This window comes from Camelus bactrianus, chromosome 17 (genome assembly GCF_048773025.1).
Source record: "Camelus bactrianus isolate YW-2024 breed Bactrian camel chromosome 17, ASM4877302v1, whole genome shotgun sequence".
Lineage (NCBI taxonomy): Eukaryota > Metazoa > Chordata > Mammalia > Artiodactyla > Camelidae > Camelus > Camelus bactrianus.
Window position 1 is genome coordinate 28,501,179 of NC_133555.1, and position 11,922 is coordinate 28,513,100.

Consider the following 11,922-nt stretch of genomic DNA (forward strand, 5'->3'; position numbering starts at 1 on the left):
ACTTTACATTGTTGATTTTTTTTCTCATTTGTAATGTTCAGTTTGAAGTTTGTGAATTTGTTTTGGGAAAATAAAAATTGTTTCTTCTTGACATTAAAATTAATTGAAAAGAAAGGTATTGAATCTGTACTCTAATTTTTAGGATCCAAATTTAATTAGCATGAATAATTTTGAAGATTGCAGTTTGTGTCCCACTGTTCCCATTGAACATGGATTCCATAGACAGTCTAAGTCAAATAATGTTGAAGAGACTGAAATACATTGGAAACTGATTCCAATTACAGGTAAGAATGAGAATACTGGGACTTGGGTTTGCTTGGTTTTACTTAGGGGCCAGTTTCCTGAAGGGTTTCACCTTTTTTAGATTCCACCCTTGGGTTACTAAGTGCTTCATCTTACTTGGCTCTGACATCTTCAGTGTCTTATTTTGAGCAATGTAGTATTCATCATTGAGTGTTGCTATTCTTGGTCAGCATCAGCAAGTATCTGCAAAAGAGCCTATTAAAAACGGATTTAAAACATACTGACTCTCCCTATGCAGTTTAACATGCAACTTCCAAATGAAAATTGTTGGCAGAAATTGGGTTTTTAATATGGTGAGGTAGCTACAGAGATGAAATGATGGTCTTTGGACAGCCAATTAAATGCTGTTTTCTCAAATTATTAGAGTAAACTTCACTATATCAAGCTGTCTAGGAAATGGTTATGTTAAAGTTCATCTGTTTGAAAGAAATTTGAGTTCTTCATATTGGATTATTTTAGAGAAGAATGCAGATATTCCTAGAAAGCTTATTGAATCAAGGGGCAAGAATAGTTTAGCAGATGTTGAAAGATCATTTTGCAGTATTCTGATTTCTCTGTGCAAACACACATATACAGATACTTTTAATCCAAGGTCTTACTCATCTTTGTTAGCTAAAAAGCATTTGTGGAAATATTTCCAGGGCATATCTTTTCTATTCCTAGATTTTTATTTGACCTTTAAAAAGAAAAAACAAACAATTCTTGCTAAAAAGTAGACTAGCTTGTGACTTAGAAGCTGCTGAGACCTCCAGGGACTCTGAGAATTTCTAAAACTTGATGGGTTTCCATGGGCTTCAGCACCATTCTCTACTTAGTACCTTAGCAGAGAGGGTAAGAGGCCTAGAACTGATCAGAGAGTGGCAACTGATACTCACAAGCTAGAGAAGTTGGCTTGAGTTGGAGAACCAGAATAAGGAAGTAGCCTGCACATCGATTATCCTAACCATTCCTTATTTATACATCTGAATAGTTGGTGTTCAGAGCCATTTGAAGGCACATCTAGGTGTTGATATTCCATCAGCACCTGAATGGAAAGGGAAACAATTTCCCATTTCTTAATGACCCTTCAGGATTTTTTTAGGCAGAAGAAGTAATAACGTGGATTTGTTAGCATTTGGGGTTATCTGAAAGGTGTTTTAGAAGGTTATCACCAGTATCTGAAGTGAGTCTACAAATCTAATGGATGCTTTCCCTCAGGAGGGAATACAAGAAGCCCAGAAGACCAGCTGGGGAAACATGGTGAGAAGCAAACACCAGGTGAGAAGGCTCGCTTTGCTTTTCTTCCCAGTGTGCCCCTCAGAATTGCTACTTGCAGGTCTGGTCCTTTGTCAGTAGGGCATCAGTTTAAGATGTTAATGATAGAAAATTTGGACAGTATCTTTTGTATTCAGATCATTGATTTATATCAAGATTCTTATACAGAGAATGTATTCAAAGAAGTCACTATTCATAGAGATTAATTCTTTTTCACCTATAGTAGATTCTATCTAATACGATGACTTGAGAGAATTAGAATATTTTTCTTAATTCATTTCTGCAGGATATGCTATGAGAAGCAGTCTTCAAGTTTCTCTTAAATTAAAAAATATGAGGACAGGAGGCCATTTATCTTTTAGGTACATTATTCCTAACCTTGAATTTGTTTTGACTCATTCCTTTTTCTGATTGTAAAGCTAATTTCTACAGACAGTTTAAGTAAGAAATTAGGAACCTTTTGGATTCCAGAAACATTTACAGATATGACTGATTGCAGTAGGTACCTAAAAGACAGTCTTTTTTGTCTGAGTGCAAGTCAGTTCAACATCCCTGCAGGTGGCTATAGGCAAACTCTTCTTGCTTGGAGGTTGGTCTCAGTCTTTTTTTGTTTCCATTTTGTTGTATCTTACTCTTTCAGAAATCTTGTGTTGTTGTTTGTTTTATTTGGAAGAAAAGCAAAAGGACTTCTTAATTTTAATAGATCCTTATTACTAAAGTACTAAACATTCCTCTCTTTGGGAATAAAAAAAAAAGACTTTCAGTTAATAGTTTTCTTCAAGATCTTTGTTTCTTCCTAGAAAAAGATGATGCAAAAAGGGGGGGGGGGCAGGAAGAACATATATATGACATACAGGGAGTGCATAAATCTAGTAGACAGCTTGATGAATTTTTATCTATGTAAACACTTGGGTGATCGCTACCCAAATAAAGATGCAGAACATTTTCAGCACCCCAGAAGGTTTTCTTCTGCATCCTCCCAGTCAGTAGTCTCCCTGTCCCAAACAGTAACCGCTGGTTTGACTTCTTTTGCCATAGGTTAGTTTTACGTGTTCTTGAATTTAAAAGATAGATGGAACCTACAACGTGTCCTCTTTTGTTTTTTGGCTCTCTCATATGACATTTTGTTTGGGATTCATCTAAGTTTTGCTTTTATCAGTGATTCTTTTTCATTTGAGGTTTCTTGTGTATGCCTCAGAATGCTCCAACAGCATCTGCAGTTAGTTGGCATGCCATCTTCATATTTTGTGATTGAAAGTATGAAAATATGGATAACTGCCTTTAGAGAACTCACTGCTCACCTTGCACTTAAAAGTCAAAGTGCCTCACTGCTTGAATGATAATCGGTGGAAAACGTGTTATTATGGATATTGACATGTGTGTTTCTTTTAAATCATTTATTGAAGACATTTTAAAAATATTTGTCTACCTTAGTAATTAAAATTATATGGGGGAAATTTGTGCAAAATTTAAAACTGAGTGGTGATTATTTGCATTTTCAAAAGGGATTTGGTTTGGAGGTTTTTAATATGGAAAATTCCCCACGTGGATTTAAGTTATATTTCAGTGTAAGAAATTTCCTTTATCCATAGCCTTTCAGTCTGAACTATCACTGAACTATCAGTATGAACTGTTGCTGAAAATTTTGGGAGCCAAGTATTTCAAGTATTTTTAATAATAAATAATTCAGAAGTTTTTTAATTACATGTGGTCCTCTGCAGCCCATTTGTTTTATGAGATAACAATTAAATTTTTTTATATAAATAAATCAGATATTTGACATGGTACATAATTCAAGAAGTATAAAAATACTTCAAAGAAATGTCTTCCACCCCTAACCCAGACACTTAAGTCTCATCCCACAGATCAGCCTCTCTTATAGATTTCTTATGTACCCATCCAGGCATCTTACATGTGCATTAAACCTCATGTTGCCTATTTAAGGAGGACATTCAGTATTTCTGAGTTATTTTATGGAAGATGAAATTTTTTGTTTCATACAGTTGAAATTCTTACGTTGGTACATGGGATATTTTGCTCCCCTTCTCTTCTTCCACCTACAGACCTGCAGTATTGTCTTCTTAACCTGCTGAGAGTTGCTTTGCAGTAGTTAATGGTGTATAGTGATTCATGGTAACCACCAGGGTTGGTAGAGAAATGTCACAAACTGACTTCTGCTGAGGCTCTTTAAACCTTTAGAAAACTGAGTGTGGGGAAAATCAAAACTGGATTTTACGTAGAGAGCTTATGCTGCTGCACGTGGGTGCAAATTTGAGTAGGGAGTTCACTCCGTCTTAAAAGTACTATAGTTTTGAAAACTACTTTTATGTGGACTTTGTGATTTAGAGGTAACATTTCAGGGATTTGTTAGGGAATGTTGGCTAAGATTTAAGGAAAATTAGTAATTTTTTAAAGGAAAAGATTATAATAAGATCTTCTAGGCAAAAGTAATGTATTTTTTTCTTTTCCTGAAATACAGCATTACTGTAAGTTTACTGTTAAACATATTTTCCCTTTGTTTTTTTTAAAAAGAGATCTAGGGTACCTGTTTTGAAATGTAGTTTCAGTAATATACTATGTTTGAATTTAGGATTTGTCAGGGGAAAAAAGTATGTTTTTATGGATTGAGCTAGTTACGAAGAATTAAAGGTCATAGTTCCATTAGTATCAGCTGGCTTAGTAAGCTCTTCATCTCAAAAGAGGTAACAGCTATTATGATTTCTGTTGGAATTACTTCTAGACAAAATATAAATACTTATGAAAGTGCTATCAAAAGTGTTACTGTTAATGCAGCTGTGAAATGTGTTCTCTTCCTGTATTGAGCCCTTTTCTTCTTGATAAATTAAAGTCCCTAACACTGTAGGGTCACTGAGCAACTCTCTATGTGAGCAGATCTGAAAACAGATAAAAGTAATTACCTGAGATCCCGAATGCAACTCAACTTGACAGTTTATTCCCACAGCATTTCAGCTTGGCATTCTCTCAACTGCCTAACACTCAGTTTTCATATTAAGAGGGCATTACCATAGTAGGAGACATTACATGGCAAAGAACAGGGGTTGAGAAAGCTGTCACAACTGACCAATCCTGATTAAAACATGTCTATTAATAAAGTCAGATCTACAGAAAGGTAGTGGAGGAGAAATAAGCAAATGACTTAATTTGTATTGATGTCAGGTTGGCACTTGTTTGAATACTTCAAAAGGAATCAGGGAGAATAACACTCAGACTTGTTATTTTAGCTACTGAAATCCAAAGACCAGCCATAAATAAGTAGGGCACATAGGAAATAGGGTTATTTATGAGTTTACATTTTCAGGTGTTAGCTATTTTGGATTGGTTTTGTAATAATGAACTCTTCCTATGTAGGTATGAAATCACCAGAAGAACAACTGGTGTGTCTGCCACCACAGGAGGCCTTTCCTAACGACCCCCGGGTAATAAGTAGACAAAGAAGTTCTGATTACCAGTTTCCATCCTCTCCATTTACAGACACACTAAAGGGCACCACTGAGGAGGACGTGTTGACAGGTCAGGTGGTGACAGTGGAGGAGCAGTGTGTGCCAGCAGCAGAACCGCCTGCAATGAGCGAAACCACAGAGAGGACAGTGTTAGGAGAGTACAATCTCTTTTCTAGGAAGATAGAAGAGATTCTGAAGCAAAAGAATGTTTCATATGTCAGTAGAATTTCCACACCTATCTTTTCAACGCAAGAGAAGATGAAACGGCTTTCTGAGTTCATATATTCTAAGACGTCCAGAGCTGGTGTACAGGAGTTTGTAGATGGCTTACATGAGAAACTAAATACTATTATTATCAAAGCATCAGCCAAGGGTGGGAACTTGCCACCAGTCAGTCCTAACGATTCTGGTACTAAGATAGCATTGAGCCCTTTGGGAAGGCATGTCATACCAGTCTCCTCAAGTGACTTCAACAGTAAACACCTCCTTGAGCCACTTGGTAGTGATCCTTTGAAAGACACCAATTCTAATGAGCAGCATTCCTCTTCAACTTTGGGTTTAACTGAAGTAGAAGTGAACCAGCCGCACCACGTCACAGAGCCAATGGTGACCTCCGATCATACTGTACAAAGTGATACGGCGCGGGAACCAGTAGAAAGAGAAGCAACAAAGTCGCCCAGTGATGTAAACATTTCTGCCCAACCAGCTCTCTCAAATTTTATAAGCCAGTTAGAACCTGAAGTATTTAACAGTTTGGTTAAAATCATGAAAGATGTCCAGAAAAATACTGTGAAATTTTATATTCATGAAGAAGAAGAGAGTGTGCTCTGTAAAGAAATAAAGGTAACTAAATGATAAGGTAATAGTAATGCTGTACAAACTTATCTTGTTGGGTCTGACCTCTATAAAATGGATTTTTTTTTTTGTTTTTAAATGTTGACCGTATTATTTTCGAAATTTAATACCGAGTCGGATAAAAGACTAGTAAGTTAAACTAAATTCAGAACCTGTGATCTACGTATCTTAGAATTTTAAATGTTGTTTCTGCAAAGTGTTACTTTAAGGACCAGTTGTATACATACCACAGATACCTTTAAAATGTCGATTCAGAGATCTTAAATGTTTCTCACTCGGGTTTTTTGTGAATGGGAGAGAAAGAGACAGACAAGTGAAGGAAGTTGTCAGTGTTCACCTCACGAGGGTTTATCTGTCAGTGAGGAAAGCACAGCCGCCCGGGCTGAGCTGGTGGTGGTGCCAGTCGGCGTGTCTTGAGGCCCTGGTCACGCCACGTTCCCCGCAGCCCTGAGTGCTCAGAGCACCTGGTCGTCCTGAGGGGCTCCCCAGTCACGAACGATGCGTCACTGTAAGGTGTATTTTCTCTATTGAAGCTATAGAGTAGACTAGCGTTTCAGGTATTTGGTTTAGAAAACTACACGCATGTATTTGTGTAAGTATAGACATAGATATTTAAAATCTGTAACAATAGGTATGTAACTTAGATGGAAGAATTATATCAGTGGTTTAATATTGCCAATTAGTATTCACTAAGTTATGTAGCATTTTAACTCCTTAAGGGGGTGCTTAGTTTTTAAAATAAATGCCTGCTCCCATTTATGGATTTTATGTACCGTGATGAGCTTCTGCTTTTTTAGTTAGAGGAAGCCTAAGGGGCTATAAGTGAGCTCAGGATGGGCCAGAAACTGCATGCATGCTTTGACATATCCTGAGCCTTTGTCAGTCTGGGGATCTCTTCGATGCCAGCGTGTTTCATGAGACATGTTCATGAGAACACGCAGAGCATAGAAAAGGAGGCAGCACAGTGCTCAGTGTGCCACCTTTACTAGTTCCTTGTAGTTTCCTGGGAAGGTGAGACCAGACTTAACCAAGAATTTCTTGGTTGCATTTTGTCCTGTATGATTGAACATTGAGCTTTTTCTGCCGCCAGCAACATGTTCCCATCGCTTTGGGGGCATAGCTGCATGTTGGTGTGCAGCTAGGCAGGTAGGAGAATGGGTTGGGCACAGTGTCCAGGGTGCTCAGCATAACTCTGTCTCCTCCCACTGCATTTATAAAATTGTAACACACTTTGGGGAAATGCATTTACTTATGAATGGTGATTTTAATTCCAGCTTAGAATAAATCATATTGCTGCTATTTATTTTATGTAGAAGAAAAGGATGCTGAGTATTTTACAAATCTGACAGGAAATCAGATTGGAACTTTAATTCTTTTAGTAAATATCCATTGGAAGATGTCCAGCAAAAATGTTACAATAAAGGACTTTATGAATAAAATTTTAAGCTCCCTAAGTATTTCTAAAGTCAAACTGAGGTGTTATTGTATGAGTTAAAAATGTTTAAAATGAACTTGCATTTAAAGCTTCTTAATGTAAAAAGACCTAAAATTACAAGCAGGTCTGTCAGACAATAATTTACCTTTTCATCACCTGACTAAGCTGCTTGAGGTTTGCCCAGAAGGTTAGAGCAAAATTTAAAAGATGCTACTTTAGGGCTACACAGAAACAGTTACTTTGGGTGTGGCACTTGTAGACAGCTCTTGAAAGAGCAGTAGACTTGAAGCAAGCTTGGGTAAATTTATGGTTATCCAGCTAGCCATGCCAACCCTTGAGAAAATCAGTCTGCCCCTATATCTGTGAAATGAGGGAAGTGACCTCCAGAATCCTACAAATTCTTCAGAGTTCATGATTGCACCGGCAAGCAAAGAACTCTGCCAGGACTGGTTATCTTGTGTCCTTTGAAAGGTAGTACTACATCACCAGCATGCAGGGAGGTGTTAGAAGGGAGAATCTGTTTTGTTTGAAGGTATAAACTCGACGGGCATGGCTAATTAATAAGTAAATACCATTGTACATACTGAAGCTCTGTATGAATGATCTTGGGGCTGTTGTGCATTGAATGAGCAGTCGGAAGAGTACTTTGTAACTCTGAAGAGTTTACCAGCAACACTGCTGCAGATAACGAAGGGCCTGCTTTGAAAGGAAAGGAAAATGGAAGTGAGGGAGTGCTTACTGATTGAGCTCTGAGTTAAGTAATAAGAGTTAAGAACCTGGGCTAATCTGTTGTTCTTATGTTTCTTTTACCCCACACTGGCATTTACTTGGCTTTGATTACATAGCGTTGAAACATCATGACTGACCACTTAAACCCTGAGCTCCAGACTCTTCTTAAGAGTGGACTTAATGATTTCTCAGGTCCATGGTGTAAGGTCATCATTAATAGTGGTCTAATAGTTAAACTTCCCAGTATAGCTTGCATTTATGGTATTAAATAGATGTTTGTAAAATAAAGCTTTTAAATGTTAATTTATTTTTTTTTTCTTTAACAGGAATATCTTATCAAATTAGGCAACACAGAATGTCATCCAGAACAGTTTTTGGAAAGAAGATCAAAATTAGACAAACTATTGATTATTATTCAAAATGAAGATATTGCAGGTTTCATTCACAAGGTAGACTATTAAGTCCAATTTCCTACATCTTGGTTACCAGAAAAATCCCTTATTTTAAAATATATCTTTGAGACTAAAACTTTTAAAAATAACCTTATAAACTTTAAAGGAAATAAAACTTTGAGATTGGGAGACTTAGGGCTTGAGACTTAAAGTACCCTTCTGTGAATCAGCTTGTGAGATTGGTATTTGTGGCACATCACAGGCCTTCCCTATCACTCAAATAGTCAAGACTAAGAATACTGATTCCTTGAATGCCAAATGGGTCTGCTGACTCTGTGTCGTCGTCATTTTTATTTGTATAAAACCTATTTGTACCCCTTCTTTGCCTTGGATTTCTAAACCAGTCCCCCTTTCTCTTGGGTTTGGAGGTACCTCATCTGAGTCTTAGGAGCTTATCTAAGTCCTGCTGCTCTTTGAAGTCTTTCCTGACTGTTCCAGTCCATAGGTTCTTGCCCTCATTTGAATTCTGACTGTATTCACAGGGCTGGACAGGTTAGCATTTGTCATTCTGTGTTTCCAGGTCTTTGGTAAGAGCCTCTTCTTTAGGATGTTCTGTTTATGGTAGATAATGTTCAAAATTATGTTATGGAAATAATGTTCAAAATATTGTGCTTGGCTTTTCAGAGGCAACATAGTAATACAGGTGAGCCATAGTGCATTTTGGTAGACTTTTCTTGTTAGGTTACTTTACACTGAGTCTGTCCGTCCTTACTTCTTCTTTTTTTTTTTTTTTTTTGTATTTAAATAGGTACCTGGCTTGGTGACATTAAAGAAGCTCCCTTGTGTTAGTTTTGCTGGTGTTGATAGTCTGGATGATGTTAAAAATCATACATACAATGAATTATTTGTATCTGGAGGCTTTATTGTTTCTGATGAATCCATTCTAAATCCAGAAGTTATCACAATTGGTAAGATTTATTTATTCTCTTAAGCATGCGACTTCTGTCTTCTCTAGGTTTTTCTTATTAGTGACTCACTCGTACTTTTTAATGTATTGTCCGTTCTGCCAGTCACAGATAACTAGTACATTTCCACCATTTTTGTGAGCTTTTATTATCTCAGGTTTCTTTCCCATTCTCTTACTCTTTATGAATAACTTCCCCTAAATCTGGTATAAAGCAAGGCTCTCTGCACCTAATGCACTTGGATTACTTCAGGCTTGTTATTATTGACGCTTTTTTATTTTTTACGTGTAGATGTTATGTTAGATCTGAAAGAGGGTATACAGATCTGTCTCCATTAGAGGAGAAAAAAAGAGAAAGAAAATACTACTACATAGGAAAGTAGGTGTTCCTACATAATAATATCAACAAAATCTTCTTCCACAGCTTAGTTGTGGAGTGACTTATTTACTGAATTAAAAAATGAACTTCTTTGTCTCTAACAGAGAACCTTAAAAATTTTTTGACATTCCTCGAAGAACTTAGTACTCCGGAAGGAAAATGGCAATGGAAAGTCCACTGTAAATTTCAGAAAAAGCTAAAGGAACTGGGCAGGTAAGGTTTGAAAAATAACTATATAAGGGTTGTTGATTTTAACATTATGCTCACAAAATTGTTCTCTTTTTCTGGATGTTTGTAGATTATAGATGCTACGTAGTTTTCACAGATGTCCTTAGCCAGCTGTAAAGGGAACGTTTTAGATAGTGAATTATTCTAGCCTGTTTGAAAGTGGTGCTCCTGTTCAGGTAGAGGTTTGCTGAAGTTCTAGTTAAGTTATATAGATAAAATAGGTTTGATCTTTGCCACTTGGGTTTAGAATAATCATCAAAATGGGATAATCAGCATTCTTTCTTACAGAACTGTGTGTATGTCAGCTAGATCAGGTCCTCTCCCAATTGTTAATTTAGTAACATCAAACATGTGAGATAAGGATTAATCTTGACATCATAAGGGGATCTGTAATTAGGATAGTCATTTATATAACTGATTTCTACCATGCCCAGAAGTCACTTCTCCGAGTGATTCTTAGAGCACTCGTTACATTTAGAGGCTCTGCAAGTGATTATTGGATTCAGATGAGTTTGGGATAATATATCCTACTAGAGTCCATACAAAGTACTTATTTACATTTAAAGGATATGAGAAACTCTGTAGCCAAGAGTTGTTTTACATTTTGTGAGCCAGCATTTTCTAAACTGATACCTATTGATATCCCATGGCACATAATTAGGGCTTAAATAATTATAAGTATTTAACTTTTTATAGTATTTCATTTGGAGAGTGGGTGATTAGGTTCATTCACTCATTCATTTTTTTAATGGAGGTACTGGTGATTGAACCCAGGACCTCATGCATGCACTCTACCACTGAGCTACACCCTGCCCCCCTATAGATTTCATTTTTAAAAAACTTGTTTTAGCTTCAAAGCATGTGAAACAGGCATTGGGCAAGTCTTATCTTTATATAAGAGACAGCAGTCCTGAGGCCCAAAGGAATAACTTGTACAAATTAGTACCTTCATCTTCCTGATAGTAGCCAGTAATTTCTACCACACGTTGCCTTGTGCCTGAAGGTACAGAAATAAGTTAGAACCACGTATTTTTTGAAGAAAAGGCTTTTTTGTCCGTATATGCCTTTCACTACAGTTGTAAATTAGTAAAGCTGAAGAGAATAAGGAAAATGGCTGGTTGAGATTTTAGTCTAACCTGAATAGCTGGCCCTGAGGCTTAGCACCCAGAGAGCCCCTGCATTACACGTGGGTTGCACAGTTCCTGTTCTCCCTCTCCTAAGAAGCACCTCTACGTCAGACAGTGAGCTAATAAGCATTGCAGTTGTCATTAGTTGCCTCAATTGAGAAATTATGGTTTCAATTTTAAGCGAAAACTTCCATACTAAATATCAGAAATGCAGATCCAGATATTGAACTACTTAATTTCACAGATTGAATGCTAAAGCTCTAAGTCTGTTGACACTTCTGAATGTTTATCAGAAGAAACACCTGGTTGAAATTTTGTCATACCACAATTGTGATTCACAAACTCGAAATGCTCCAGAATTGGACTGCCTTATCAGACTTCAGGCTCAGAACATACAGCAACGACACATAGTCTTTTTAACAGGTAAAGAGGGTGCTCTTAAGCTTTTTGCTATGAACATAGGAATGTGGGTAAAAAGATTTTGTGGGACTATGTTGGGTATTAAGCCACGGTTCTGAAAATGTGGAAGAAAGGGTTTTGTGAGGGCTGGGGGCAGGCATCATTTTATATTTTCAAGTGTTGAGTATAAAACTTCTTTTTTTAATCTAGAAAAGAGTATCAAGGTGCTTTCCAGTTATACTGATAATGGGATAGTGGTCGCAACTGCTGAAGACTTTATGCAAAACTTTAAAAATCTTGTGGGCTATCACAACTCAGTCACAGAAGAAAACCTTCCATTGCTTGGTGCTAATGAGACTCTTGAGTCACAGTCACAGTCAGGTAACTTTTCAGTAG

General features: G+C 37.0%; 2 protein-coding genes and 1 long non-coding RNA gene across 6 annotated transcripts in view; 1 reads left to right on the forward strand and 2 right to left on the reverse strand.

The window, feature by feature from the left end:
* Nucleotides 1-11,922, forward strand: part of TASOR (transcription activation suppressor) — a 47,544-nt gene that overhangs the window by 34,023 nt on the left and 1,599 nt on the right. For 2 of the 4 annotated variants that reach the window (XM_074344638.1, XM_010968346.3), the window contains exons 16-23: nucleotides 143-284; nucleotides 1,501-1,560; nucleotides 4,927-5,861; nucleotides 8,364-8,486; nucleotides 9,238-9,397; nucleotides 9,877-9,985; nucleotides 11,372-11,550; nucleotides 11,737-11,907. In XM_074344638.1, the coding sequence (XP_074200739.1) occupies nucleotides 143-284; nucleotides 1,501-1,560; nucleotides 4,927-5,861; nucleotides 8,364-8,486; nucleotides 9,238-9,397; nucleotides 9,877-9,985; nucleotides 11,372-11,550; nucleotides 11,737-11,907 (1,879 nt within the window). The remainder of the gene's footprint in view (nucleotides 1-142; nucleotides 285-1,500; nucleotides 1,561-4,926; nucleotides 5,862-8,363; nucleotides 8,487-9,237; nucleotides 9,398-9,876; nucleotides 9,986-11,371; nucleotides 11,551-11,736; nucleotides 11,908-11,922) is intronic. The other 2 variants (XM_074344639.1, XM_074344637.1) reach the window with 1 other exon arrangement.
* The window catches only part of CCDC66 (coiled-coil domain containing 66), a 101,922-nt gene that overhangs the window by 32,929 nt on the left and 57,071 nt on the right, over nucleotides 1-11,922 (reverse strand). The gene's annotated exons all lie outside the window — the stretch shown is intronic.
* On the reverse strand, nucleotides 4,489-8,364 carry LOC141573774 (uncharacterized). The gene is made up of 2 exons (XR_012499972.1): nucleotides 7,893-8,364; nucleotides 4,489-5,136 (listed from the first exon to the last, which is right to left on the reverse strand). It is a non-coding gene; the product is annotated as an uncharacterized LOC141573774 (long non-coding RNA).